At 51.5% G+C, this 27,603-nt stretch overlaps 11 protein-coding genes across 11 annotated transcripts; 4 read left to right on the top strand and 7 right to left on the bottom strand.

Annotated features, from left to right (window-relative positions):
- Window positions 1-582: 582 nt before the first annotated feature.
- LAESUDRAFT_757773 (uncharacterized protein) lies at window positions 583-3,577 on the top strand (the record flags this gene model as incomplete). Its single annotated transcript, XM_040912359.1, has 7 exons — window positions 583-649; window positions 724-1,172; window positions 1,236-2,358; window positions 2,416-2,624; window positions 2,681-3,182; window positions 3,234-3,422; window positions 3,480-3,577. 7 exons carry the CDS (start codon window positions 583-585, stop codon window positions 3,575-3,577), a joined length of 2,637 nt encoding a protein of 878 aa, XP_040765815.1.
- Window positions 3,578-3,869: 292 nt separating this feature from the next.
- LAESUDRAFT_649678 (uncharacterized protein) lies at window positions 3,870-6,987 on the bottom strand (the record flags this gene model as incomplete). The annotated part of the gene is made up of 3 exons (XM_040904193.1): window positions 3,870-4,308; window positions 4,369-6,746; window positions 6,805-6,987. The coding sequence occupies 3 exons, from the start codon at window positions 6,985-6,987 to the stop codon at window positions 3,870-3,872; spliced, it is 3,000 nt and encodes a 999-aa protein (XP_040765814.1).
- A 2,215-nt stretch (window positions 6,988-9,202) lies between these two features.
- Window positions 9,203-11,299, top strand: LAESUDRAFT_649575 (UV-endonuclease UvdE; the record flags this gene model as incomplete). The annotated part of the gene is made up of 9 exons (XM_040904186.1): window positions 9,203-9,523; window positions 9,578-9,688; window positions 9,750-9,867; window positions 9,924-9,988; window positions 10,048-10,152; window positions 10,208-10,267; window positions 10,338-10,364; window positions 10,419-10,613; window positions 10,685-11,299. The coding sequence occupies 9 exons, from the start codon at window positions 9,203-9,205 to the stop codon at window positions 11,297-11,299; spliced, it is 1,617 nt and encodes a 538-aa protein (XP_040765813.1).
- Window positions 11,300-11,516: 217 nt separating this feature from the next.
- On the bottom strand, window positions 11,517-12,446 carry LAESUDRAFT_757770 (uncharacterized protein; the record flags this gene model as incomplete). The annotated part of the gene is made up of 2 exons (XM_040912358.1): window positions 11,517-11,535; window positions 11,602-12,446. 2 exons carry the CDS (start codon window positions 12,444-12,446, stop codon window positions 11,517-11,519), a joined length of 864 nt encoding a protein of 287 aa, XP_040765812.1.
- Window positions 12,447-12,664: 218 nt separating this feature from the next.
- On the bottom strand, window positions 12,665-13,676 carry LAESUDRAFT_616456 (uncharacterized protein; the record flags this gene model as incomplete). Its single annotated transcript, XM_040903219.1, has 2 exons — window positions 12,665-12,729; window positions 12,797-13,676. Coding segments are annotated over 2 exons (945 nt in total), but the record flags the coding sequence as incomplete, so codon positions are not given.
- A 2,558-nt stretch (window positions 13,677-16,234) lies between these two features.
- On the bottom strand, window positions 16,235-17,328 carry LAESUDRAFT_811567 (uncharacterized protein; the record flags this gene model as incomplete). Its single annotated transcript, XM_040914322.1, has 2 exons — window positions 16,235-17,149; window positions 17,209-17,328. 2 exons carry the CDS (start codon window positions 17,326-17,328, stop codon window positions 16,466-16,468), a joined length of 804 nt encoding a protein of 267 aa, XP_040765810.1. The 3' UTR covers window positions 16,235-16,465.
- A 1,905-nt stretch (window positions 17,329-19,233) lies between these two features.
- LAESUDRAFT_697512 (cytochrome P450) lies at window positions 19,234-21,833 on the bottom strand. Its single transcript, XM_040906310.1, has 10 exons — window positions 21,622-21,833; window positions 21,232-21,565; window positions 21,100-21,177; window positions 20,773-21,040; window positions 20,690-20,713; window positions 20,547-20,621; window positions 20,332-20,491; window positions 20,030-20,277; window positions 19,872-19,961; window positions 19,234-19,821 (listed from the first exon to the last, which is right to left on the bottom strand). The coding sequence occupies exons 1-10, from the start codon at window positions 21,676-21,678 to the stop codon at window positions 19,458-19,460; spliced, it is 1,698 nt and encodes a 565-aa protein (XP_040765809.1). The 5' UTR covers window positions 21,679-21,833; the 3' UTR covers window positions 19,234-19,457.
- On the top strand, window positions 21,783-22,176 carry LAESUDRAFT_73621 (uncharacterized protein). Its single transcript, XM_040910673.1, has one exon. The coding sequence runs from the start codon at window positions 21,887-21,889 to the stop codon at window positions 22,139-22,141; it is 255 nt and encodes an 84-aa protein (XP_040765808.1). The 5' UTR covers window positions 21,783-21,886; the 3' UTR covers window positions 22,142-22,176.
- Window positions 22,177-24,385: 2,209 nt separating this feature from the next.
- Window positions 24,386-25,359, top strand: LAESUDRAFT_73567 (uncharacterized protein). The gene is made up of 2 exons (XM_040910614.1): window positions 24,386-24,938; window positions 25,240-25,359. Exon 1 carries the CDS (start codon window positions 24,531-24,533, stop codon window positions 24,870-24,872), a length of 342 nt encoding a protein of 113 aa, XP_040765807.1. The 5' UTR covers window positions 24,386-24,530; the 3' UTR covers window positions 24,873-24,938; window positions 25,240-25,359.
- A 43-nt stretch (window positions 25,360-25,402) lies between these two features.
- LAESUDRAFT_73590 (uncharacterized protein) lies at window positions 25,403-26,241 on the bottom strand. Its single transcript, XM_040910640.1, has 2 exons — window positions 26,032-26,241; window positions 25,403-25,966 (listed from the first exon to the last, which is right to left on the bottom strand). Exon 2 carries the CDS (start codon window positions 25,941-25,943, stop codon window positions 25,545-25,547), a length of 399 nt encoding a protein of 132 aa, XP_040765806.1. The 5' UTR covers window positions 25,944-25,966; window positions 26,032-26,241; the 3' UTR covers window positions 25,403-25,544.
- A 497-nt stretch (window positions 26,242-26,738) lies between these two features.
- On the bottom strand, window positions 26,739-27,287 carry LAESUDRAFT_615278 (uncharacterized protein; the record flags this gene model as incomplete). Its single annotated transcript, XM_040903205.1, has 1 exon — window positions 26,739-27,287. A coding segment is annotated over one exon (549 nt), but the record flags the coding sequence as incomplete, so codon positions are not given.
- Between the last annotated feature and the right edge of the window lie 316 nt (window positions 27,288-27,603).

Below are 27,603 nucleotides of genomic sequence, written 5' to 3'. Positions count from 1 at the left end.
TGTTCACGTGTACATCTATAGCGGGCTCTCTCTCTCTGCTTGAAGACCTCCCTGCCGCGGCTCCGACCCCATCGTAGTAATTTGTTTCCCCCACTCTGTCTCTCCATCATGTTGTATTGTCCGTCGGCACCATGTCGTTGCTCCGTCGTGTGATGTTCTAATAGCCGCATTCGTGTAACTCGCATTACATGCATGTATTCTCTTCAATCAGTCTACAATCGTACAGCTAGGTTTCGCTGTGCCAGCACTGCGGTATGGAGTGTCACTCAGGGTGATGAGAAACAGCGAACGAGTGAGTCTGCCCATGCGCTGAGACGGGGGATAGATTGAGCCTTCATGCGACGCGTGTGTCCCGGATATAAAATGAACATGTACTAAGGACGTGCGGCAGTGCAACCCTAAGTTTTGTTATTGCCGTTTGCAAAAACGTTGGCGGTGGCGCGCTTCGCGCGTGTTACGTGCAACATACGAACATGTATGACGTAACGTGCTGTCTTTGCGATACATGCCTTGTATTCTACCTGCCACTGTAATATAAAAGGAGCCAGACATCTCGTGTCGTACGTCCCCAGAATCTCCACCATGTCTGATCCATCTAACCATCCCCTCTCTCCTGCTTTTACCGATGATTCAAACCCGCCCAATCCAGGTGCCGACGATATTGTCGACTCTTCAAGCCAAATACATTCTCCACCTGAAAAACCTACGGTGGTCCTGCTTCAGACCGTGACGAACAATCCGCCAGCCCTCCTGGTCTATTCGAGCCCTCAATCGAGCCCGTCGGTGTCGCGCCACACGAAAATCTTCAGCCCGCCACACCTACACCCGGCGAACCTTCCGCCTCTCAGGAGCTTCCAAAGACTTCTCCATCTTCTTTACCCGAAGGTGGACCGACTCCACGCAGCGGGAAGCTTTCCAGCTGGCAAGAGCATTCCATCACTCCGATCGCAGGCAAGGCTCACCTGTCTCGCTTCCGTCAACAAGAGTGTCGAGAGATGGACCCGATATCGGTCGAGATCCCCGTCGACGATTTCGCGTTATACTTGGTTCCTGGAACGGACCCAACGCCACAGGAGCTGGACCGCTTTGACGAGTTCAACCCGGCGATGTTCGCCGTCGTTGATGGTAACAAAACAATTGACAATCCAGAGAAAAAGATGTATGCCGAAGTTGTGAGCTTGTGCTTACATAATGTTTCCTACCATCTTGGATGCTGATCATCTTGTTCTTGTCAGGTGCGAGTGACTCAATCCATCTTCGACAATTGCTCTGCACAGGGCCTCAACAGGCTTGTTGCAAAGGACACAGGTGACCGTGGAGAGTCTTCGCTCCCTAACAAGGGAGACAAGAAACCTGATGTAATCATCTATCCGGACTTTCCGAGAGCGAGCAAGGACTACGACATCACGGACGAGACACGCGTTAAGAGTGTCTCATCAGATGAGCGGCGACCATATCTGGCTCGCACGTCCTGGCGGTGGGCCATCGTCCCCATCGAGATCAAGGTCGACAACAGCAAGGCACCATACGATTTCGCCGCGACATACACCAACTTCATCCGCGGGTCACTGGCTAGCATGGAGTCGCGTGGTCAGATATTGGAGTACGCGAATGCTATCATGAACCATCAGCATCGTCAACATGTCTTCCTCCTTGTTGTCTGCAGATCTCGCGCTCGTGTGCTCAGAGTGGACCACGTGGGAATTGTCGTTTCCCAACCGTTCGACATCTTCGGCAAGAAGAGCTTCTTCTATGTGTTCTTCTATCGACTGGCACGCATGACTCCTCAGCAGCAAGGGTTCGACCCGACCGCTAGGCTGGCTGATGAAGCAGACATTGGCAAGATGAAAGATGCTGTTGGTAGTCTCTCAGAGTACCATGCGAAGTGCTTGAAGAAGGCGATGAATGATGACTATCCTATCTACAAGATTACCTTCAATGCTTCGCAACTCGCCGATGTCAAATCGAATCGGGAAGACGACACGTTCCTCATCGGGCGACCTCTTAACATAAGCTATTCACTCAGTGGACGTGCGACCAAGACCTTCGCAGCGTATGATGTTCATGCCGATCGCGTGGAGTTCTTGAAGGATGCCTGGAAGTATGCGTCCTCCCGGGTACATCCTGAGTGGGAGATTTACAAGGTCCTCAATCATGCTAAAGTGCCATATGTCGCCACCTTACTGTATGGTGGATACGTCGACGGTCAACGGACGCTGTCGCAGAAGTTCTTACCCGGAGTTCGGTCGCCATGTGCGCGACTCCACTATCGCATGGTCCTCAAGCAGCTTGGACGACCTCTGTACGAATACCAACACTCAGCACAATTGATTTATCTTCTATGGTGTGTCTTGCTCGGTGAGTCTCTGATGCTTTCCTAGTTCATCTGAGTTGAGACTCATGGTTCCCCACTAGCTCACCGGGGTGCGTACAAAGCCGGCATCTTACATCGTGATCTGTCTCCAATGAATATTGTTATTAACGAGGTTGATCCTCGCGACCGCAATATGCTTATGGCTCTGAATGCAGACGAGCCTGAACATGGAGCTGGTTTGCTGATAGATTTCGATTTGGGCAAATTCCTCGACCAGCTGGAGAATGGGCCGGCTCAATTTGAGCGTTCTGTGAGTATGTTGTGTTGATGGTGCGTTTCGAGTGCTGATCAATGCAACGAGTTTAGGGTACTTGGCAATTTATGTCAGCACTGCTCCTCAAGTATCCAAAGAAGCAGAACTCTCTGTCCGACGATCTCGAGTCGATTGTGCTGATGGCGGAGTGGATGGCGTTGAAGTACCATGACCACAACCTCGGCCCGGAGGAGCTTCAATCATATATCAGTAACTTCTTTGACTGGCGCGTGAGGAAGCAAGGGCACGATGTCGGTGGTGGAGAGAAACTCAAGCAATGGACAACTGGTCAGAGATCATGGGAGCTGACGAATAGGAATTCCATCTTCCGCAGTTTGCTTCAGAAACTCCTCGAACTCGCGAAAGAACATTACAAGGCATTCGACACGAGCAAGCTAGAGCCGCAGGAGACAATTCAGCCGCCACAATATAGCCTAGTAGAATTCGTCATGTCGGAGAGGTCTATCGCAATGTTGCAAGACAGCGAGGCAGGTGAAGACCTGCAAGACGCCATGCTTCCAGGTGACTCTTCCGCAACTCTTTCGTCCGACACTGGTATGGCCTTACACCAAGAGGTGCAACATCGTGCGCTTACCACTCGTACAGGACCAGTTCCTACAGCGGATGCTGAGGCTTCACACAGCGCCGCGATTCATCCAATGCATACACCGCCTCGATTGACTCTGGATACATATGACGCTATGATCGCAATATTTCGGGAGGTCATTCGATGGATGACGAAACATCCGAAGGATATCGAAGATGACAAGGTGAAAGATCAGTTTGCGGCATTCAGTAAGTCTATGAAGCAGCATTTCAGGGCGGTGGGTTTGAAAGCCAAACGTGAATAAGAGCAGTCAGAGGAGTCTAGTTTGGATGAGCAGGGAGAGATTCAGAAGCCACGTCAGAAGAGATCGCGTCTCGGAGACTCTGACTCCACTGCAGTCTAACTGCTCGACTTAAATCCCTTGTATTTATATTGATGTGTCCCCAATGTGCATCCAATGAACATTACTATGGTGTAAAGGATGTTGCGAAAGTAAGGTGTTCTGCCTTGACTGGAGTGAAAAATCAGGCCTCAGGGCCATAAATGAACGAGTTCTTAGGATATGTTGCTGGAATATTTGAATTATGAATCTTTTGCTCTCTCAGTCACGTATGGTGCATGAATGCATAGCATACTGACAGCATAAATGATACATTTCCTACGAGAAACAATCCTTAGAACATATGGCTCCCATACTACATGACCATACACCATCCTCGTTCCTCTTGTTGGACTCTCACTTGCTCTGCTGCTCTCCTTGCCTGTTGCTCCTGTTCTCTCATTAGCCGACGTACCCCTTGCATCCTCTCGTCGGCCTGCCGACGCTCCTCTTCTTGCTGTCGCTCACGAGCTTGCCGAAGTTCCTGTTGCCATCGAAGGAGACGTTGTTCCTCATCCAAGCGCTCACGCCGTCGCATAATCTCTTCCATGGCCTGGTCCCGTCTATGTATTCCACCTCGAGCTTGTCGCTGTTGTTCTGCTTCCCTCAGAAGCCGCTCTTGCTCACCGTAGTCCACTGCGAGTCCCTGTAGGATAGGCTGATCGTAGTAACCGCCGTGTGCGGTGTTCATATGCGGATATATCTCCTCTGCCGTGAATACGCCCAGACAACGCCAGCATATATGCGCTCCGCATCTGATAATGCGAAATCATCAGCGTCTTCGCGGGAAAAAAGCCATAGAGTGAGAAACGTACCGACAGGACATATGATTACAACCTTCCGTCTTCTCGATCAACACGCTGCAACGCGGACATTTCTTGACCCGACCTCCCTGCTGAGTGATCCATCGATCGTTCAAACGCTCCTGCTCAGCAGGGTCCTTCTGTATCCTGTATTCTTCGCAGCTCATTCCCTCATGCGGTTCCTCGTGACAGGAAGTGCACACCGCAGAGAAACACGAAGGGCAGCTGAGGATACTCGCCGTGTTCTCAGCCGTCGAACGGTAGATCTGTGTGCAGTCCGGAGTCTTACAATACTTGAGGTCCTGAGGATGCCTCGAGATATGTACGTTGAATACTACCTCCAGCAGTCGATTGAATGACGCAGGCGGAAGGAATCGCTGAATGGTTGGGATGGGTATGGGAGCCGCACAACGAGATTCATCGCCCATACACACCAGAGGGAAGTTGTCCGAATCAACAGCGCTCGTAACGAAATGCCGCATGCAGGATGTGCAATAGACGTGGCCGCAACCGAGCCGAAGCGGCATTGAGACTTCACAATAGCAAATAGGACATGTTTGCTGAGCGATAGAATCACTTTGCAATTGATGAAGCTCGTCTAGAGAGTCTGCGATGAAACGATCTAGAGCGTGTCGCGAGTCTTCATCGCCTGAGATGGTGATGACGCGAGTTGAAATGTCGAATTTTACGTTCTCTTCCCCAAGCATTTCCTTCAACGCCGGGACCGCATGGCGGACGAAATATCCCACAGATTGCCTCTTCAGCGTGACAGAGCGCTCGACAGCAGCCAACCTCTCTAGCTCATCCTTGATCATCTGCCGTGCACAGTCGACCGCTCTAGGCTCCCCGCACAGCCGGAGGATCTGTCTCCTCCAGTCTGTGCGCAGAAATGCGCCACTTTCCGCCAGTACCCTTCTCGCGAAAGGGCTTTCATGGTAACCGAGCGAACGATGCCAACCGTCGACCGTCTCACCAGAAATGAGCCTCTCCACACGCAGCTTCAGTGCGCCGGTCGCCTGCTTGACGGATCCCATCACGCGAATGATTACCACCGTATCTTTCTCTACAATGGACAGGTTGCATGCCTTCTTGTCAGGGATGTTCGCAACCAATGCCATCCAGAGCGTCGCCTGAGCTCGGTATTGCTCAATGGAGATGACGACGGTAAAGAGCATCGGGCTCGGGAGTTTGCACCAGATGGGAGATTTGCCAATATATTCGAACCGTTTGTTAGCGAGCTGTTCACGCGCCGTCTCTGCCTCATTCCACGAGGCGAATCGCGCCAGAGCTGACATGACGCCTTCGGCGTTAGCGGAGGAACGCTCAAAGCTCCTCAGTGCGCCGGGAACAGCGCGATTGACTTCTTCCTGGAGCAGCGTGAGGGAGCGTTCCACGTCGTAGATCCCCCCAGTCATTCTACGAACGCAGGGCGAGCCCGTGAACGTCACCATCTCAGAGTCTGTTGCATCCGTTGGCAGATTATAAATCCTGATGATGCGCTGGCGAATAGGACCTGCTCGTGTTTGAGGACCTGCTCGTGTTTGAAGAGCTTGGTTCATCATCACCTTGAGCCGGCGGCCTTTGTACAGCGTGCCGTTGAGCTGTCGCATCTTCTCTTCCGTTTCGTCCGCGTCAGTGTAAGTAACCGCATAGCTCGCGGCCGGCGCCCGCCATGAGAGCGTGAGCACGTCTGTGTCGTGCCCCGCGATTGCGGACATCCCACCGGGGTTGTTATATGCGCCGACTTCGAACGACAGAGTCTCGTCCCGAAACTCGATCTGCTCCAGCCCAACCGCCAGCGCATGTCCAGACTCAGCGTCAATGACTATTTCTGCCTTTCGCCTTCCTCCTGGAGTTCTCTTCATGCCGACGAGCTGAAAGCGCGACGGATCAATACCCTGCTGGGTGAACAGTGCGTGGACCTCATCCTCCCGTGCGTCGGCTGGAAGAGACTTGACTTGAATTATACAGCATTCGAAGCCTGTAATGACTCCATGGATGTCGAGGCCGGCACCGAACGTGATGATCGATCCGAGTACAACCCGCTGGATCGTCTTCGCAGCCTCCTCCTTCGCGAGCTCCGCCAAACGCGCGTGACGTTCTGCTTCGCGCTCCTGTCGTTCTTGCTCGCGACGCAAACGCGTCTCCTCTCGCCTGGCCTCCGCCTCAGCCTCTCGTCGCGCGCGTTCTTCAGCAAGACGGCGCTGTCGTTCTTGCTCCCTCAGTGTGCGTTCTTCAGCTAGTCGCCGCTGACGTTCCTCTTCCTGAGCTTGTGCGTCAACGAGTTGTTGCTGGAGCTCTTCTTGTCTAGCTCGTTCCTCAGCTAGCTCGCGTTGGCGTTCCTGCTCCTCAGAGAGCGCCTGCGCCTCTTGTTCACGGCGGCGCAGAACCTGAAATCGTCAGCGTTAGTACAAGCAGTCGAAGAATCTCCACCGATGTGGATCTCACCTCTGGGTCGTGGCCGAACCAGCACTTTTCGCCCTTCGCACATGCCCCCACCTTCCACGCACGACAAGCGATCTCTCCGCGTTTGGGACGCTGGCGAACTCCTGGCTGCGGATATTCTCCGAAGGCAGGAGTCACGCCAGCAGCAGTAGCTGGGAGAGTCTGACTTTGAGAAACAATTCCCATCTGTGCGTGACCATGATCTTGATCCTGTGATGTCTGGGATATCTGTTGCGCTCGAGGTTTGCGATGCGCGTGTGATGGGGGAAGCTTGACTGTTATGTTCGTATCTTGAGTGGCAGGTTCATTCTGAGAGGAGCACACCCCATCGATATCACTGATAAAGATACGATGGCCCGACCACATACCAGCACAGCAGCATTGAAGTCATGACTGTTTCTGCATCGTGATCCGTAGCGGCACTTGCCCGCCGCATAGAAGCGGCATGGAATCTGCGGGTGCACTGGGACTTCAGCTTCGACGACTAGCGTACTCATCGTGGTGAGGAAACAAGTAGCTTCATCCATAATGGTATGGCTGCGACCGCACTGCCGATGCATCAAACCTTATAACGCTTGAATCTTATGACTCATGAGGACGAGACCGCGGCTGTTCCCAAACCCTCCGTTATATTTGAGCCCGCAGTAATATAAAAATTTCTAGCCTCAATCTTTCCTGGGTTAAAAACATAGCTCGGCGACATTCTGAGTGGTGGTGCACAGCAGGCAGTTTGATGAAGAGACGAGCATTTGCATGGGAACTATGACACCTTCCTTCTTCGGAAGGATAGCCAAACCGCTCCATGTCACGTGATACTCTTTGCGCGTCTATGCGCTACCGTAGATCCCGTGTGCCGCAGTGCTGCCACTTGCATTTAACGAGCATACGAGGCAGAAGAGGCAGTATTTTGTTGGGAAAATGGGCGATCCTGGGTACATGATCGAATGATGGTATCTACCTCGTTTGGCTTGAACCAACAAACAGTGGGTCAACATTGCGCGGCGCTACATGTGTTTTCTCATAACGCCTCTCTCAGCTGCTGCTCAGTTAGTTACCTTGCATGCGAGCGGCACTACCGGGGTATGAATTCCCTTCATGCTCGTCTTGTCAATCGCATGTCTCTAGCCTTCAGGAAACTCGCCAACCGAGTTTAAAGATATCGCGCCAACACCAAGCTCCGTGTGGGCACTGTCCCCTTATCTGATCGGGCACGGCGATTATGCATCTGAGCGAACATCCTAACAGTACAGGTTTACGATGCACTGTGAGTCTAACGTCCGGTTTTCTGTGAATGGCTAAGCTAACGTGCAAGGTTGCATCACCGAAGCCAGCAATGCTCATTTCTCAAAGACGGTTTCTGCCTAGGGGAGACTATGGTGAATGCAAAGTTCTATGCATACACTACCAATGCTCCTCTGGACGGTAAGCAAGTCAGTGCACTGTATCAAACTTGACAATCCAACTCAAGTTCCCCTCAAACGCGTTAGCTCAACTGAATCACAGCAACACACCGAGAGGAATCACTCCACGCTGCTTTGGGCCTTCTCCTCTACTGTTATCTTTGGCCAATTTCACAGCAAATGGATGGCTATGAACAATAGTTGGCTACTTAAAGATTGAGCCCTCTGTGACTCACGGTGTATCGCGATTCATCTGCCCAAGAAGCTGAATATATGCGTCTTTTGTATCAGTTTCTGGACGACTTTCCTCAAGTGTTCGTATGTCGATGTGCAAGTTTGTCCTCCAGGATCTGCTGCTCGGTCGTAAACCAAGCGTCCCGCGTATCCGTCTCGAACCACCCATTTTGCAATGTCGAGCGTGATTGGGTGATTTCTGGGCGCTTAGTCCAAGGATGCCGTAGCGCTCAGCCACTTTGGCAATAGACGCCAGCGAGGATGCAACTTTGGAGCACGCACGAGATCGCGCGGATGCTGATCGACCCTGATGAAGCACAGGGGGTAACGAGGTTTGGTATGTAACCGACGGGTATCGCTTGACACTCGCGCCATCGCGCATGCAACTTGCTCTCCTCCTCTCAAGACGTGCTGCCTCACGCCTCACTTCCTCTACTGTTCTGCCACGTGCTAATCCTGCTCTTCTGCATGCTCGCTTGGTGTCGACGGCTTGCAGTGCGCCCCTAGACTCCTCTCGCTCTGATTCTACGACTATGGCTCCCAAACGCAAGCGTTCTTCCCGCAAAGCTATTGCTGCGGTTAACGATGATCAGCTTTCTGAAAGTGCCGTTCCTGCCATGCCAACAACGACTGACCCTCAAGACGCCGCTGCTCCCGTCCTCGCGCTCAGCGACCCCGTCCCTACGATCTCCCCGTCCACGCCCGTGTCCTCCTCCCGGCGTATATCCGTCCGCTCCTCAATGAGGAAGAAAGTCACGTACATCGAGATGCACACGGACGGAGAGGAGAGCCCGCTCACCGAGCTCGAGGACGACGTGGAGGCCGTCATTAGTATAAAGAAGAAGCGACAGCGTCGGAAGAAGCAGATCGAGCCAGTGGTGTATGACATACCTCCCGTAGAAGGGAAGGAGACGCGATTCACCGGCAGGCTGGGCTATGCGTGTCTGAACACACTCCTGCGCGCGATAAAGCCCGACCCGGTATTCTGCTCGCGAACATGCCGTCTCGATACAATTAAGAAGAACGGGATTGAGTTTGCGAAGGACCTTGGGCTGAAGAATTGCACTGATCTGCTCCAGGTCATTGAGGTACGTAGTCATACTAGGCCATGCACACGTACGCGCGATGAGCTTGCTTCGTAGTGGAACGAAGCGAATAAAATTCGCTTCTTCCGGGTCTCTTCGGAGATATTTCCATTCGCATCGCACAAGGTTCATGGGTACGACCTTGACTATGCGCGCAAGGAGCTCAAGGTACTTTATCGACTTATCATGAACACCGCGCAGTGCCGTAGCTCACACGAACATCTCAAAGGCCGCTGGTGACCTTGCACGGAAGTATGGTCACCGTCTGACGACTCATCCCGGACAATTCACACAGCTCGCATCGCCAAAGGATGACGTTGTTGCTGCAAGCGTGCGCGAGCTCGAATGTGAGTCTTCATCTGGCGTGACGGTCGTTCTCGTTTAATGTAGTCATTCTCGATAGACCATTGCCAGATGATGCGCTACATGGAGCTTGATCAGGATGGGGTCATTATCATTCACATGGGGGTGCGTGCCGGGATCCTCTCCAGCAGTTGGAAGCAGCTGATGCTGTACGCACTGCGTAGGGCGTATATGGCGATAAAGAGGGCACACTCGCACGCTTCAGAGAGAACTATCGGACTCGCCTCACGGACGAGATGAAGGCAAGGTTGGTGCTCGAAAACGACGAGGTGAATGGCAAGGTCGTCGAGCTTTAATTCAGTGCTGATTGGATCGTGCGCATAGATCTGCTACGACCCAGATGATTTGCTTCCAGTTTGTGAGGAGCTTGATATCCCAATGGTGGTACGTTAGTTAGTTGCCATTCAATGCTATGACTCATGACTCATAACGTCCAATTATCCAACATTGACAGCTTGATTACCACCACAATTGGATCAATGTAGGTTTTCGGTCAGAGTAGCATGCACGTCGTCTCGACTGAATGCATGTGCAGCCGTCTGTCCTCCCTCTGCCCGAGCTCTGCACACGCGTCACGGCGACGTGGACGCGCAAGGGCATCCGGCAGAAACAACACCTGAGCGAGCCTCGTCCCGGCGCAGAGACGGTGATGGAGAAGCGCGCACATGCCGACCGTTGCGCGGAATTGCCCCAAGTGCTCATAGGCGGAGACGTGGATTTGATGATCGAGGTGTGTCGCCGTTCCACTTTCCTCCCCTTCCACCGTTCTCGTTTGAGCTCTGATTGCTGATACTCTTGCAGGCGAAAGACAAGGAGCAGGCCGTATTTCATTTGTACAGGATCTACGGCCTAGCTGACGTTATCCACGAGAACTTGCGCCCCGAGAAGCCGCCGAAGCCGTTTGTGCGTGGGAAGGCGCGAGAGGCTCAGGCTGAGGTGGGCGATGGAGAGGACGCGGGTGAGCTGGCGGACATTGATGGGATGCCAATGGCCAGGGGAAAGAGGGGGACGGCAAAGGCAAGACCTGAGAAGAACAGTGCATTGAGGGAAGAAGCGAAGAAGGAGCAGAAGCAGCCCGTGAAGCGCTCGTCACAGAAACGAAGAAGGGCGACAAATGTCGTCGCTGGAAGTGCCGATACCACCGGCGCTCTCGACATAGAGATCTCGCCACCGCTAGTGCCGGTAAAGGAGGAGCCTGAGTCATCCACGAGGCGCAAATCTAGACCAAAGTCCCCACGCAAGCCCAAGATGCCCCGCAAGGCGCGTGGGCTCGTGAATCAGGAGGAAGCACCCGCGCCGGTGGACGGCGCGAGTGTAGAAGACGTTGAGGCTGATGAGCATCCAGAAGCGGTGGAGGGAGAGATGGAGACAGTGCGAGAGGAGGCGAGGCAGTGTCATGGCGACCAGGAGGATTAACCATTGCTGTTCTACACCGTAATACTGCAGTACTGAGCAGTAAAATATCGCGTACACCACGGTGCTTGCTACCTTTATCGTTCGACGGCTTCGGCTGCGAAGACGGAAGACAACATCGCCGCGCGAGAAGCGAAATCGATGGAGCGAGAGAGTGTTGGCCCGAAAAGCTTTGCAGCAACATATTCATGATATTAAACACAATTACATCCGTTGAAAACTAAACAAGCTGAAGACACCTAGACGACATGGCATTCGAGTGGAGCGGTCAGACCATATTGGAGTCAGATTCTTCAAGACGCGACCTCTTTTGCAGCGGCTCCTGAGCCCCTGCCTGCTCTTCCGGATTGAGCTCCCTTGCCTGCTCTGATTCACGTTTACTTTTCGAACCCAGTACCCTGTACTGCCGTTGCATCGACTGACTGAATGCTTTGAATTGGTCTTCTTTCATCTTGTCAATCGTCTGTGGGGCGTTGTCCTGTATTTCGTCAAGGAATTCCTCACAAAGAGAGATGATAGCCGTGTGTGTGTTCAGTGTCAGTTGAGGGTACCCGTCTGTCTCGTGAGTTGACGCGCTAGTCGAAGCCGTGGCATTGGAAATAGACAGTGCCGCAACATTGACGGCAGCAGCACGTTCTGTGACGTCCTGAAGTACAGCCGCATGGCTATCCTGCAAAGGATGTGCATTAGAGGAACTTGCAATCGCGGCATCTTGCGAATCCTTCTTTCCCCTGCTCTGTTGCAACTTCGCGCGTGATCTCCTGGGAATGGAGTACTCTTCAACCTCAAGTTGCGGCTGTTCATCCGGCTCCTGTTGCTCTAGCTCGCGCGTGTCGAACGCATCGTAATGCTCCTTCACGAGCTTGAGGAGGCTGTCAAGAAATCTGCCAAAAAGAGATTGTTCGTCCTTTAAACTCCATGATCGCTGACCAGTCGTCCATTGTTTGAATTTCTCCCCGCCGCCGACGTCATGCCCTTGCTTCTTCACGCGCCAGTCATAAAAGTTGCTAACATAGTTTTGAAGTTCATCCTTGTCGAGGTTGTGGCGATGGTACTTCAATGCCATCCACTCTGCGACTAAGACGATCGACTCAATATCATCGGACACGGAATTCTGCTTGTTAGGATATTTTTGCAGCAGGGCAGACATAAACTGCCAGGTACCCTAATCGTGATGCAAAAAATCAGCCTCTTGAGCAGATATTACCGAAATGAGATACCCACAGATCGTTCAAATTGCGCTGGCCCGTTCTTGAGCTCGTCAACGTACTTGCACAAATTTCAGTCAATGAGCAGTCCAGCATTGTGTTCCGGCTCCTTCGCGTCATCAGTCTCAAGCTTCTCGCGATCTCTGGGGTCGACCTCGTTGATAACAATGTTCCCTGGAGCGGGATCGCGATGGAGTACGCCAGCTTCCCATGCATCACGGTGGGCTGGGTCACCATGGGAGGAAATAACATCAGATATATCATAGAGTTGAGAGTGCGAATCGAAACGCACCAGTCAAGACACACCACAGAAAAAATATCAATTGTGCCGAATGCCGATATTCATCCAGAGGCCGACCTAATTGCTTGAGGACAATGCGATAGTGAAGTCGCGCACACGGCGACAGAGCTTCGGGTAAGAACTTCTGCGACAGCGTCCGTTGATCACCAGCATATCCACCGTACAACAGGGTGGCAACATTGGGCACTTTAGCATCGTTTAGGATTTTATAGACCTCCCACTCAGGGTGTACCGCAGGGGACGCGTACTTCCAGGCATCCTTCAAGAATTCCACGCGATCGGCATGAACATCATATGCCGCGAAGGTCTTGGTCGCACGTCCACTGAGCGAATAGCTCATCTCAAGAGGTCGACCGATGAGGAATGTGTGGTCTTCCTGATTCGAGTTGACATCGGCGAGTTGCGAAGCATCGAAGGTAATCTTGTAGATAGGATAGTCATCTTTCATCGCCTTCTTCAAGCACTTCGCATGGTACTCTGAGAGACTACCAACAGCACCTTTCACCTTCCGGATGTCTACCTCGTCAGCAAGCCTAGCGGTCGGGTCGAATCCTTGCTGCTGAGGAGTCATGCGTGCCAGTCGATAGAAGAACACATAGAAGAAGCTCTTCTTGCCGAAGATGTCGAACGGTTGGGAAACGACAATTCCCACGTGGTCCACTCTGAGCACACGAGCGCGAGATCTGCAGACAACAAGGAGGAAGACGTGTTGACGATGCTGATGGTTCATGATAGCATTCGCGTACTCCAATATCTGGCCACGCGACTCCATGCTAGCCAGTGACCCGCGGATGAAGTTGGTGTATGTCGCGGCGAAATCGTATGGTGCCTTGCTGTTGTCGACCTTGATCTCGATGGGGACGATGGCCCACCGCCAGGACGTGCGAGCCAGATATGGTCGCCGCTCATCTGATGAGACACTCTTCACGCGTGTCTCGTCCGTGATGTCATAGTCCTTGCTCGCTCTCGGAAAGTCCGGATAGATGATTACGTCAGGTTTCTTGTCCCCCTCTTTAGGGAGCGAAGACTCTCCACGGTCACCTGTGTCCTTTGCAACAAGCCTGTTGAGGCCCGGTGCAGAGCAGTTGTCGAAGATGGATTGAGTCACTCGCACCTGACGAAGAACAAGATGATCAGCATGCAAGATGGTAGGAAACATTATGTAAGCACAAGCTCACAACTTCGGCATACATCCTCTTCTCTGGATTGTCAACTGGCTTGTTACCATCAGCGACGGCGAACATCGCCGGGTTGAGCTCATCAAAGCGGTCCAGCTCCTGTTGCGTTGGGTCTGTTCCAGGAACGAGGTAGAACGCGAACTTGTCGACGGGGATCTCGACCGATATTGGGTCCATCTCTTGACACTCTTGTTGACGGAAGCGTGACAGGTGAGCTTTGCCTGCGATCGGAGTGATGGAATTCTCTTGCCAGCTGGAAAGCTTCCCGCTGCGTGGAGTCGGTCCAATTTGGGGTAAGGAAGAAGGAGGAGTCTTCGGAAGCTCTTGAGTGGCGGAAGATTCGCCCGGTGTAGGTGTGGCGGGCTGAAGATTTTCGTGTGGCGCGGCACCGACGGGCCCAATTGCGGGCTCTGAGAGACCAGGAGGGCTGGCGGACTGTTCGTCACGGTCTGAAGCAGGACCACTGTAGGTGGTTTCAGGTGGAGAAGGTATTTGGCTTGAAGAGTCGACAATATCGTCGGCACCCGGAATGGGCAGGTTTGAGTCATCAGAAAAGGCAGGAGAGAGAGGATGGTTAGATGGATCAGACATGATGGAGATGCTGGGAACGTACGACACGAGATGGCTCCTTTTATATTACAGTGGCAGGTAGAATACAAGGCGTGCCCAATTTCCAAGCTGGTCTGTGGTTGCCAAACTGAGACAACTCGCTTGACTCGCAGCCGCTAAAATGCGTCAGATCCACCAGATGAAGAGCCGCCTAAACGATAGTGCTCATCAGTGGCGTGAAGACGAGGTGACTCGAGCGGCTGAATGGTAGCCGTGGACAAGGGAAGTGAGACAAGCTCAGGCCGAGCGCGTTTCAGTGGCAAGTGTGGCGCGGAAAAGGTCGCGCGATTGACATGCCCGATTGGGCGGAACGGTGGACACACAACATGTGGCGGTCCTTTCTTAGATCACGTGTGCGTGGCGCGCTCTCCCCATCGCTTGCGCATTGGCCCTCGCCGGTCCTCGCATTCCGCCAACTCTGAATTCATCATCAGGTAGATTCTGGATATGGTAGCTACTTGCTTGATCATTCTCCGCATTTTTCCAGCTAGCCATCGTGCTCAACAGGAAGCTGACCAAGGCATGCGGACATACGAATCGATGATACGATCTGCAGAATGGCAACCAACAGCTGCGATGCACCCGGATGTATTGTCCACGTTTCATTTAAATCAACTTTTGTGCTTCGCAAAATCACCTTTCTCATGCAGCGCGTGATTTCACGGTGAGTCCGTTCTAATAATGCGCAACGTGGAGCTGCTGGAACTTAGAGCGTTTGGACGAGCTGGCTGTATTCAGAATTCGCACCTCGTTGAGTACATATCTCGTTCACACAGGAACCGATCTCAAGGAAGCGTTAGCGGTGGAAATCGTTAGTTTGTAAAATCTCACCCACATTTCAGTTGCATACTCACTTCCCGCAAAAACGCCGATCTGAAACACACACACGCAGTTTACTCCAGAAAGTGTACATGGTCTGGACATCACAGAAAATGTCAGGCGCAGGCTGCTAGCTCCACGATCATATCTGACCGGCTCTTTAACTTTTGATTGCTTTCTATCACTCACCGAAAGGCGGATCGTCCTCCCCTTTGAGATGTCTCGAGGATATATTTATGCCTTCGTACCTGCTGTCTGGACAATCTGTTCTCGCATGAGAGTTCCCTTCATTTAGCACGTCGAGCTAAAGACACGTACCGACATGTCCAATTTCACCCACGGATGCAGCAGAGCGGCGGCTTGTATTGATGATGCTATATCTGTGCAGAGATGGATGAGGAACACTTCAACATATTATTGAGTGTTCCAAATTCCCCGATGTGCTGGTGGCTTCGGAGACGCTCGTGCCAGCACTGATGTTAGCCTTGGCCTGCGATGTTGCAAACATATTCAGCGAATACATCGTGTGGACCAATACAGGGAGATCATTCTCCTTACTATAAAGGATACCATGCATCGAATGCGAACCAAGGCATAAGATCAAGTGCTTGTTGTTGATTGAGACGGAAATGCTTGTAATCAAACGATGTGTCTTTTTTCTTTTGGAGGCCTGTTATAAAGGCACTAACCTTACTTACCAGCTGACTGTGAGAGGTAGTTACGTTACAGGTTGGAAGGCAGTAGCCCATGACATTACGATCCGATGACAGCAATATTATACAAGCACACAGAGATATCGTGTTCCACTTACCGAACATTTTCTCCTGAAGATCATAGACATCTCCAATGAACTACGAGCGGATCTCCGAGTTATGAAGCTTCGACCTCTCCGAGTTGTCCCAGTTGCCTGCCGCTTCGCTTCGTCCTTCTCCTCTGGTTAGTCGATCTGGTCCGACCTTCGCTTGACCGGCTTGCTCGAATCCTCTGCGTGCTCTCCTGCAGTGCTTGCTTGCGCCGAAATACGAGTAATCCTCCTCATCAGTGCTTTACCTTGCTAATCGCTTGTCGTGTGCTTCTTCAACTGCTTCGTGTCCTCCACCAGAGAGAACTTCTCTCTGGCCATGCCAATACATGAGAACTGATCGCCGAGTTTATCAAATGCCAGCCTCCCATGCAGGGCTTGATAAGCTTGCAAGAAAACCTTGATAATTTCATCGTGCGTAGCAAGGCACAACTTCCCTGAAAGAACTGCGGCTGCGGAAGATCGGTCTGGCTCCAGCCAGGCTGCCTGTTTCTCGGGCTGCATTGGAGGAAGTTGAGCCAGGCGCACTTGCTTGCTTTTCTGGAAAATTGGCTTAATTGGCTGGAATGGCTGCACCGCGCGAGCTTCAAGTGCGAGATAATGGTTGTGTGCCAGTATTAGAAGGGAATCTAGCAATTTCGCAAACGCGGGCATCACATTCGAATGCGAGAGCGCCCAATCCCTCCTACCGTTTAACCACTGATGATGTTTATCATCGCCACCGATATCGCGATGAGTCTCATTGTCTTCTTCACGCCATTCAAAGAATTGCTGGACATGGACCTTCAGGCGTTTCTGACGATGTGACAAGGAATGCCGATGGAACCTCAGTGCCATCCATTCCATAATGAGAATGACAGACTCAAGATCATCAGAAATTTCGTTCTGAGCAGTCGGATTCATAAGCAGTCGTGCGGAGATAAGTTGCCACGTGCCCTGGATGTTCCAACGACAGTGTGAGACGTCGCACAATATTGAAACAAGAAAAGACTTACCGAGCATCCCACTCGCTTGGCACCACCTCTGAGCTCATATTTGAACTTGGAAAGATGCCAATCAATCAGAAGAGTGCTGATGGATGGAGGTTGGCCCTTAGAGCTAGCTCGAGAAGACATGGTCAAATTGTTGGGAGGCTTGCTAGCTCTGAGAGTGCTCTATATACCTGCATGGCTTCAACACGAGGCGTATGCAATATTCGATCAGGTTTGACTGTGTCCAAAGTGTGGGCGATTGATTCGAGATGTCGGCAACGTGTTCGACGGCACGCTGTTCGATGGCACGCAGGGCTAATCCGTGAAGAGTCGCCTAAACGATGCGGATGATGAGCGGCACAAAGGCGAGATGAATCGAGTGGCTCAGTGAAAGTAGCGGACAAAGGAAGTGAGACGAACAAACAAACACGTTTTGGTGGCAAGCGGCGTCGCGCGGAAATGGACGCGCGGTTGGGCGAAACATAAAACACATGGCACTTTCCGCTGAGATCACGTGTGCGTGCCTCTTCTTGTTGTTCGCTGTCCTGAATCTGCATTCCCTGGTATTCTGAGCAGAAATACTCCACGATAGCCAATATATGGATAAAGTTTGTATCTCCATTATTTGATTGATGTTTTTATGCGCGCCCGCGACCACCGCAAGCCATTGCTCGCTCATCGGAGTGGCTTCTGAGAACGCGTCCACAGGCTTCACGTTTAATTTCACATGATACCACGGCGTGTTTGGATCGCTCAGCATAGCGACCTCCTCGGTCTGTTCGATCTGCACGTTGCACGCAGATGGCCGGAGCACTTCAAGTTTGACTTTGACATAAGCGCGTGTCGCCGCATGGTGCCGTCTATTACACCCACTCATCTTGAAAAGCAGCAGATAACTATGCACTATCACATGCTTCACAGAAATGCTATTGGAGCCTCCAGTAGAATACATCGGGCCTTCAAGTACTTGTCGAGATGATGCGTTTCAGGATGCGCTGAACCTTGGCGGTATGGGCATCAGGAGGAAGAATGAAGGATATACCTGTGAGAATAACACAGATAGAACATGCCCAATAATAGCGAAATCGTGCAACTGGGTTTTTTGGGGAGAGGTTGAGCAGCCTTGTTCCGTTGCCTCCCCCCCAGCTGGCGATGTCATCTCTCCAACTTCTCTCCAGTATCCGACACTCTTCTCACACGAGCAACAGGACTTCTTTCAAAAGGCAACAGATATTACTCTTTATCAGATTATCTGGCGCGTCATTTGCGGATGCCTTCGATATCTTTGGCGCGTTTCTTGAACTTCGTAATTTTGTCACCGGCTTCGAGTGCTTCATTGGGCGCATCAAGTCTCTCCTTTCTATTACGAGAAGAGCAAATTTGTGCCCTGCTCTCTGAACAGGGAAGTGATACGCACTTCGACCTCGCTAGTATGGCGAAGGCGCCAGATGGAAAACAGGAAATCGACTATATCATTGGTACCTGTGCCGGCCACGTATAGTAGTCACTGTACCGAAGCCGCGAATTCACAGAGGAGGCGCCAGCGCTGGAGTTTGGCACCTACTGTACCCCTCTGTTGAGGAGTAGATTCCAGGTGCAGAACACGATACCAATACTCTCAGTGGCTCTTGGCAAACCCATCATGTCAGCTATCTCGTCCATTAACCCTCCATCAGATCGCATCCTCTCACCAATGGTCGCTCGATGGCATGATCCACTGTGAATGGCGGGTGAAGGTAGAGAGGTATCTCTCTGTTGTATAGTCGCAGGCCTAAATTTCTCCGGCAAAATCAGCAATCTGCCGTCGATAGTCATACCACAGGACATGGCACGGACATCGAACTTACTATTCTCATCAAGCTGTTTGACGGATTGTCCTTCAATTTGAATGGCGCGTTCCGAACGAAGGCATCGACGATGCTGAACCCGGAACCATAAAGCCTTTTCGACCGTCACAATATTGATCGAGGTTGAATAACTCGAGAGGCGTAGCTTGCTTGGTTATCTTCAGCGGCGTTGTTGTTCTGAGCGCTACGTTCAAAATAACACAATATTTTCAAGCGTGATAGTACAGTGTTAGCTGTTCATCAGAAAGTCCGAGTGCGCCCGCTAATATGTTGTCGTCTCGGTTTGACTCCGCACACGGCCAAGAAATAAGAAATGTTTCGCATTCGTAAAGCAAAGTAAGCTCTTCAAGGAGGAATAACGTGGTAGTATTTGCTTAGTTTGCATAAATCGGAAGCAATGCTCCATCACAGCTATGAACGTAGGGATCACATGGGTTGACGAACGGACAGGATGACAGGCAGCATCCCCTTCTGCAGTACCAGGAAGTCTTGAAGTTTTCTCTCCCACTCATCCTGATCGTACTCAGGCTGGAGTCGAAAGTCGAACGCCTGGATCATATATGCCACCACCATGCGCATCTCCATGAGGGCAAGCGGTTTTCCGACGCAGTTGGCAGGGCCAGTGGAAAATGGGATGAAGGCCTCTTTCACGGTGCAAGCACCTGCATCCTCGGCTCCGGGGAGCCAGCGCTCCGGCCAGAACCTCTCGGGATCAGGGCTGAAGTACCGTGGGTCTCGATGTATGGCAAATGGCGGCACGTATACCGCAGTCCCTTCGGGAACAAAGAAGCTGTCAAAAGCTTCAGTTGCGCGTGACTGTCAAGCCTGTATAGTGCTCACTTTGGACCCAATAAGTGGCCGCCGCTGCCACGGGTTGGAGCTCGTTGCAAAGTGGTTGGGGCAGGAGGGTAGATCCGCAGAGCTTCGTTTCTGCGAGAAACATAATGAATGTCAATTAAAGAATGATATTGGGCTATATACCATGCCACTGCACTTACATCACAGCATTCAGATACTCCATCTTCGCCAGCTTCGCCGTATCAGTCGGTTCGCCCTTTCGAGGTGGGAATGCATCATCAACCTCATCGCGCAGACGCTCAAAGCAACCTGAATGAATGCACAGCAGGAAGAAGATACTACTCAATGCTGTTGCAGCGGTGTCGGACCCAGCAATCAGGCCGGTCATCGAATTAGACATGATGACATGAAAGCTAGGTCGCTCCTTTTCCACCTTGGCCTCGTCACTCTAAAATACACTGACCTCAACAGACAACCTATCAGAGAGAGAGAATCGGCGTACAAGATGGTAAAAGAGATCATCGTAGATCGAGCCTTCTTTCAGCCTCCGCGTGACTTGCTGGTACGCGATTCTTCCGAGTAAAATTGTCTGCTTGCCGAGGAAGGGCATGGCTTGAACAGCTCTGATGCACCAGGGAATGTGTTGCGTCATCGCAGGTAGGCTGAGCGTGTACTATCGTATAAGCGCATACAATAGTGTTATAAGGATCACCTTACACAAGTCCTTGGTCTAGCGTGTGTAACAGACCCTCCTTATCGCCGTCGCGCATTAGCTCGAACGCACCACCAAAGCTAAGCCATCATGCGCAGCGTCGAAGTCAATAGCTCTCCTCAGCATCAATAGTGGGTGACGCGCTTACACAAAGTCCCCCATAAAATCAAAGCTATTCAAGACATATAACGCTAAGCAGCTGCGACTAGAATGAAGGTGATTGGTACCTACGAAAAGCAGCTCACCCAGCGTGCCAGATCAACTTCCATTCCCTCTCGACCGTCTTCCGGATCTTGACTGCATCTTCGCTTCAGCTCCTCGACTAGTTGCGAAGCCCTCCGAATGACGATGGGTTCGTACTTCTTCACTGAGGCGGTCGTAAACGCACGATTCCAGACTCGACGCATCTCAGCGTGATCTTCCTTGTTGCGAGCCCCAACCAAGTTGCCCTTCACATTTGGTGGGCCGCTACTTCTGGAAATCTTGCGGCCGTCCCACACTACAATTCATACACATATCAAACGATTTATTAGAGGTAATAGTGACATAGGGGCTCACTAGGACCCTTAGGCATGCCATTCGTACCCATGATTGACGGGATCAGTTCTACGTCAACGATTGACAGCTCGTTTGGACCTGACAGTGATAATCTTCTCGGTGACTCGGTGACATTTGAATTAGATCACTTACCCACGCGCACGACGGGCCCATACATCCTGTGCAAGGTGTGGAAATACACATGCTGTTTGCCTTTGTAGGTGAGATAAACCAGCCAGAACTTGGACAGCTTGCATGTAAAAGGCCCAGGATAGTGATGTAATGGATGTATAGGTGACAAACGGTATGCAGCGATGAGCAGGAGCAGCACGCCATAGTATAAGAGGTACGCCACAACGAGGGTCGCGAGAATCGGTTCCATTGGTCCTTTTGCGAAAGCCGCTGCAGTTGTGGGCACCAAACCAAGTAGTATGACAAGCGAAATGGCATCACTCGGCTCATATTTCCTGAACCAAACATAAGAAGTCTGAAAAGAATAGGATGTAAATGCAGCGCCACAGCGTATATAAAGTTGGACAGTACCATGGCTGCAGCTGCCACTGCCAACGCGCCTTCCGAACGCATGAGAATCGAAGCCATCGAGACTCGAACGAGATGCAGTAATATTCTCTTCGGGTGTACACGACGAAAGTAGCGAGCGAGTCTTAGAGAATATGATCAACAGTGAGGACGATAATAACACAAGAGGACCGTCTAAGGGCGTTCAAATGCCGGGGGTGATGAACAATGACTTCTTTGATGCCAACACACCTCGCCGAAGATCAGCATCGATTCTTCCCGGACGCGCATGTTTGAACCCCGACCTTCCGAGATTGGTGCACTGGTGTCTGGCCTGTATCCAGGTTTGTTTCGTGACAGACTGTTCGGTTCATCAGGAAAACTCAAATCGACTTGTGGCTCGAGAACGTTCTTTTTGACTTGTTCTTGCTGGTATTGGCTTGTGCAAGCGAATAAGTTCATGATAAGAAGCTTCCAAACCAGAAAAAAGGTTCAAAACAAGAAGGTCCTGAGACTTTCTCGAGCTCTCTGTCCTTTTTGGTGATGGCAAGCGGAAAAAAGTGTCCTAAATTCGAACCACGTACTATTTCTGAACTCCGGTTGTACTTGCTGAGTAAATGAGATGCAATGAATAGCCCGCATGAAGCCCGCGTTTGGCAAATTCATTACTAGTTGTAATCGTTGTCGATTGTACTCTTTGAGCAGCACAATCGCTCTTATCGTCATTGAGATGTCGGTCTCTCCGGGATTGTGAAAGAAGGTCAGGAGATGATCGTGTACCGTACATACTAAGTGAAATTGTCGACGTCAGGCGCTTATTCTCGCTTGTCTTCACTTATGCTCACTTATGCTCACTTGACACTTCCTGCATGTTGCCCACTCAGCAAATGAATACAAGCGACCAAACTGAACCAAAAGTGAACCCCCGCAAGTCTCAGTGACCTCCACAAGGCCCCGTTGAGCCAAATAAGTAACTTTATATATGCCTCGGCAGAGGCGCCAAGGAAGCGCTGACTAGAAATCTCGCTCGATATCCGACTTCGTCCACAATCTGACCCCGGGTGTAGATGTTCAACGATGCCACATATCAGCTCTATATGCGGAGCAACTATCTTTTGCTAGGCCGGTGCAGACGGGTCTGTGCCACGCGGGACGGCATGATCAACTCTCTGAATCAGGCGACTCGGCAATTGTTGAAACTTGGTGCACGGTGGTAGTCACATCCTCACGACAGTCTCTACCTGTAGGATGGATTGTACTACCTCATGACTTTCGACGCTGCGAACCTCTTCCGTTGAGTCACCTTATCTGCTGTGTATTCGTGTTGGACCTTAGAGCTCGACCGTCAAGCTGGACACGCTCAGCGTGGTAGGCTTCCTACATGACCATGGCATACTGCAGAGTAAGTGTTTCTCCATCACCGAGTGCTTCGTGGGGCTCAGACCGACGACAGAGGAATATAGGGCTTATCTGAGTCACCGCTCATCGCTACTCTACCTCCTCGAATACTGGATGAGAAGAGTCAAGATTGAGTATACCACCAACGGGTTACTAGAACGTTCGAGGGTACTAAATATAGTTGAGGGCGTGATAGAGAATCAGAATGTCTTCAAATTGTTGCGTGCGTGGTCTGACTTGGGCTGATGCGAGCGGTGATGAACGGGCCCGGGTATAGTACATAATCATGTCAAGGCGCAACAAATTCTCTCTGCGACTGTCTGAAGGAAGCTATAACCTTGCAGGTCTGTCACCAGTTCCTGCACTACATACAGTATACAACCGGTCCTTTAAACGGCACTACTCGTTTGAACACCTGGCCATATCTCCCGCAGTTCCCTCCCGTTTAACTTCAATTTAGGCTCATAATGTAGCTAAAATGAAGATGTATATTTCACCATGGCAGCCAGCGTGGAAATAGGGCAAGATACTTTGCAATCTGTCCAACTTGGTGCAAATGGGTTATTGTTCAAAAATAATTGCACTAATTTTGTGTCCGATTCACCATATGAACCTCAACTAGCACTTCAAATTTGGTGGGACACATCCCAATAAGCCTTACACTCCTGAGGCTCCTATCTCAAAAGGTCAATCATGGAAGAAATACGATCCCAGCTTGCTGCTGGGGGCAGGGGGAGGGCACACTGTCACAATTATCACAAGGCATCACATCTGTGATCAAGTGGACTGGGCACGGACTAGCACGGAATGCACACGGTAAATGTAGCCATATATTCTTTGCTCCTCATTGCTGATGATGAGGAGAGTAGCACAGGAGATGAGAGCGATGAGGAGAGCGAGACGGACATCGACCTGCGCGCATAGGCATGACAAAGTCGTGACTGATCGTGACAACCGTTCAGAGGACGCGGAAATGCAGATTTGGGCCCCTTCAGCTTGTTCAGTTTTTCTACAGCGTAATTCTGCTCAAATCACCCTGAAAGAATTTATCTAGGATCTTCAGATGGTACATTATAATGCTATGTACTTAAGCTGAAGGGAGGATCCACAGCGTGGACATGCGAGCCAAAAAGAAATTGAGTGTTTAAAGGACCGGTCGTATACTGTACAAGCTGTGGAACGATAACAATCTCGTGCTATCAGTCGACCAAGTCCTAAAACGTGCCACCGGGTATGCGACAACATCCAGTGAGCCAACACGACTCCGATCCATACACGACACGTCCAATACCCCACCTGATCCGGTTGATCCAGCAACGCTTCTTGTCGAGACCTTCCGCTGCCCTGACGTCCAACCCACAAGATACTCAGTGGTGCCTCATCGAGCTCGTTGAGCTTTGCAAGCAGCCTGGCATCCAGCGCAAGCTACGCGAGCGAACTTCGTACAATTCGTGAGGCACCAACTCGACCGGAAACAGCTCGCCCGGGAAAAGCTAGTGCACCCGCTCGCGTATCTCGACGCAGTGTTCCGATGGATGCTGCGATTCCACCCCAAAGTCGTCGAATGCACCGCTCTAGTACCCAGAATCGAACTAATTGGCGCGACTTCGTCCCTCACGTCTACAAAGTGCTCGATGGGCCATCAAGGACACCGTCATGCCGCTCTCTACCTCCTGTGCGAGCAGCATCCTGCGCCCTGTGCGTCGACATTGTCTCGATCTGTGCCGGCCAGATCGACACCGTCCCTGTCCGTTTCACGAACGCATCCCATGAGCTGGGAGAGGCTCCGACGTGAGAGATCTGAAATGGAACGCTGGATCGAGGGGCACAGATCCCGCTGCGTGCATAGGACATCTAGGGCCGCTAGCACGCACTGACATTCATGCAAATGGGTGGATCACGCATCTGTCTTGGGCGTGGGCTCCTGTTTGCGATGATTCGAGGTGAGCGAATGTGCATCGTCGATTGAGGGCTGTGTTGATGGGATGGCGGGCGCTGGTAGTCGTGCTGCGTGTGTTGATTGAGGGCCATGTGTCCCAGTTTGAGGACGAGCGGCAGATGCGGATTGAGGTCATCCTGCGCTGATCTAGCAACTGTGTGGGTCACAGGGAGAAGAGCGTGAGGGCTCTTTTGAGTGTCCGCCAGCTAGACTGCGAAGTGAGATTGCTGCAAAAATTTTATCGCCTGATCTTGTTATATCGCTATGGTCGGTTGTGTGATATAGCGTCTTGACAATGTCTGTAGAGATTATGGACATCGTGCACATACGAACACGGGAACATGCACCATAGCACGAAATAAAAATCAGGCCGCTTCGCCTTCAGGAGTCTCGTGGCGGAGGTGCATGTGATGCATCCGCTGTGTCCAATCGAGAGCACTCATCCAAGCCAAGGGCCACTGCGACTCTCCGAACTGGCCCTGTAGAATAAGTGTCGCCGGCATCGCCGCAAAGATGACAAAACGGCCGAATAGCAGTTCCTGGGGAATTGCGACCAGGATTGCTTGGTCGCTACTGAGACCTTTGGAGTGAGCCAGCAGATTGCGCGTCCTTAAGAGTGTATGAATGGGAAAGGTAGCGATCCTGTGATGGGCGACTGCTGGCGGAGCATATGGTTTGGAAGAACTGGAGACGAGATGGAGAAAATAGACGTCTGAGTGTCGGGATGATGATGGTGGTATGCGGGAAACTGGATGCCGGAATTGGCAGACATGTTATGTGGCAGCACATGATGCATATGGAGTAAGGGATTGTGGAAGGAACTGCGATGCACAACCAAGAACGTGCAGGACCACACTACACTTCCAAGAGCCAAAGAGACGATGATACGTATTTTTGTGCACCGCTTGAGGGTGCCCTTCATTGTTGCCAGAGTGGGCATGGGCACAAGCGAACGCGAGATGCATCTGCTGAAGATACAATGGCCGCGGTGATCAAAAGTTGTCTTCATACCTCTCTTCCCTCACTGTGGAGCTGCAGTTGCAACATCGCAATGCAGATCAATGCATGAGCCTAGGCATAAAATGTGGGATGCTCACCGGAAGATACCTCGCTCGGTCAGTCGTGGGAATAAAGGTGCGACTGTCTGCTTCCACTGCTCCTCTGCTGCTGTAACTGCCACATTGGGATCTTCCAAATTGTAAAAACCAGGTACAAGTGCCAATTCCACCTTGCTCAGCATCCTGAATACATCGGATGAAAGATAGTTGTCTATCTCTTCTTGGTGAACAGGCTTATACTTTTTGAACAAGCTCTTCACTTCTTTCTTCACTTTATGGATTAGAGTTGTGGATGATACCCAGTGAAACATCATCACAATCTCTTGAAGCTGACCTGACTTGATTGAAAGTAAGCCTTGCCACAATGGGTCCAGGTGTGAAAGTAAAGAAGTATCGTCGAAGGATAGCCATAATCTCTGTAGTGAAATGAGGCGAGCGAAGGATAGCACCGGATCTGGAGAGACTCTGATTAGCAGAAATGCTTACATGAAACCAGAGTACACACCTGCAGCAGACACCATTGTATTTGTCCGTTGTCGTGAGCGATGAAGGTCCAATCGCAGTTCCGAGAGTGAGCCAGATGCAGCATCCAACAAGCGCTGACACCTCCATTGGTATTGTGTTTCAGAGACAACAACTGGAGCGTCGATGATAAGTCTCTGCAAGCGACTCGAGACGCAAGGATGAGCAAGGAAGTCGACGAGTTTCTCAGATTTCCAGTCAATTGCCTTGAGCTCCAAGGACCCGATCTTGACGCGGTTGTGATATAAACCGAACGTATCACGATGGAAGTGGTCATCTGTGAACTGCAGTTCGAAGCATAGGAGCTCGACAAGGTGCGGCAGAGCGCAGACGAGCCGCCCGAAGACAGTGACCGACGGAAATGTGACCTGAATGAGATTGAGGCAAGTGACAGAGAAGCCGGAGAGATGCAGGAATATGTCTTTGTGCATCGTCCATGGCTGCCACTTTGATTCCCCGATTGTGAGCCGCTCCAGCCGGGGCAGCTTGCGAGCGAGCAGCATCGCCGCCATCGACAGTGCTGACAAGTCTGACCAACCACCACCCCATATGTTCATATCGTGTGCCCGCTCCGACACCTCGGGCGTCTGCTTCAGCATCTTCGCATAGGCCTTTACACCCTGAACACTCCGGATCTCGACCCAACCGATCAAGTGGAAGTGACTGGGAGGGTACCACGCTCGACAGGTGAGACTGCACTCCCTCAAAGCCCGCTGGGCGTTCCAGAGATGGTTGATCACGTTCTCCCACACCTCAATCGGAAGCTGAGGCAGATTTCTCCTGGCTGTTGTTGGACGAGCCAGTCTGACCGGCCTTGCTCTGCCCTTGACCTAACACAGCACGGCGCATAAAGGGTCAAGGACGCATGCACAGAGCTTTCCCACTCACTGTTGGCTCAAGCTTTTGCACTTCGAGCACGTCGTCCCCTGTAGCTTTCGTGACGTGTTTCAGGTCCTGTTCGGAGGATGCCATAGCATTGGTGTCTAGTCGAGTCAGATGGTCGCAGATGGCGTATTAGTGATTCTGGCTTGGTTGTGGGGCCACTTGGAACGTAGTACCTACCGGCAGTGTACCGGCGCCAGCCGGCGC

This window comes from Laetiporus sulphureus, assembly GCF_001632365.1.
Source record: "Laetiporus sulphureus 93-53 unplaced genomic scaffold LAESUscaffold_12, whole genome shotgun sequence".
Taxonomy (NCBI): Eukaryota; Fungi; Basidiomycota; class Agaricomycetes; order Polyporales; family Laetiporaceae; genus Laetiporus; species Laetiporus sulphureus.
This window is presented reverse-complemented; position numbering and strand designations above follow the sequence as displayed.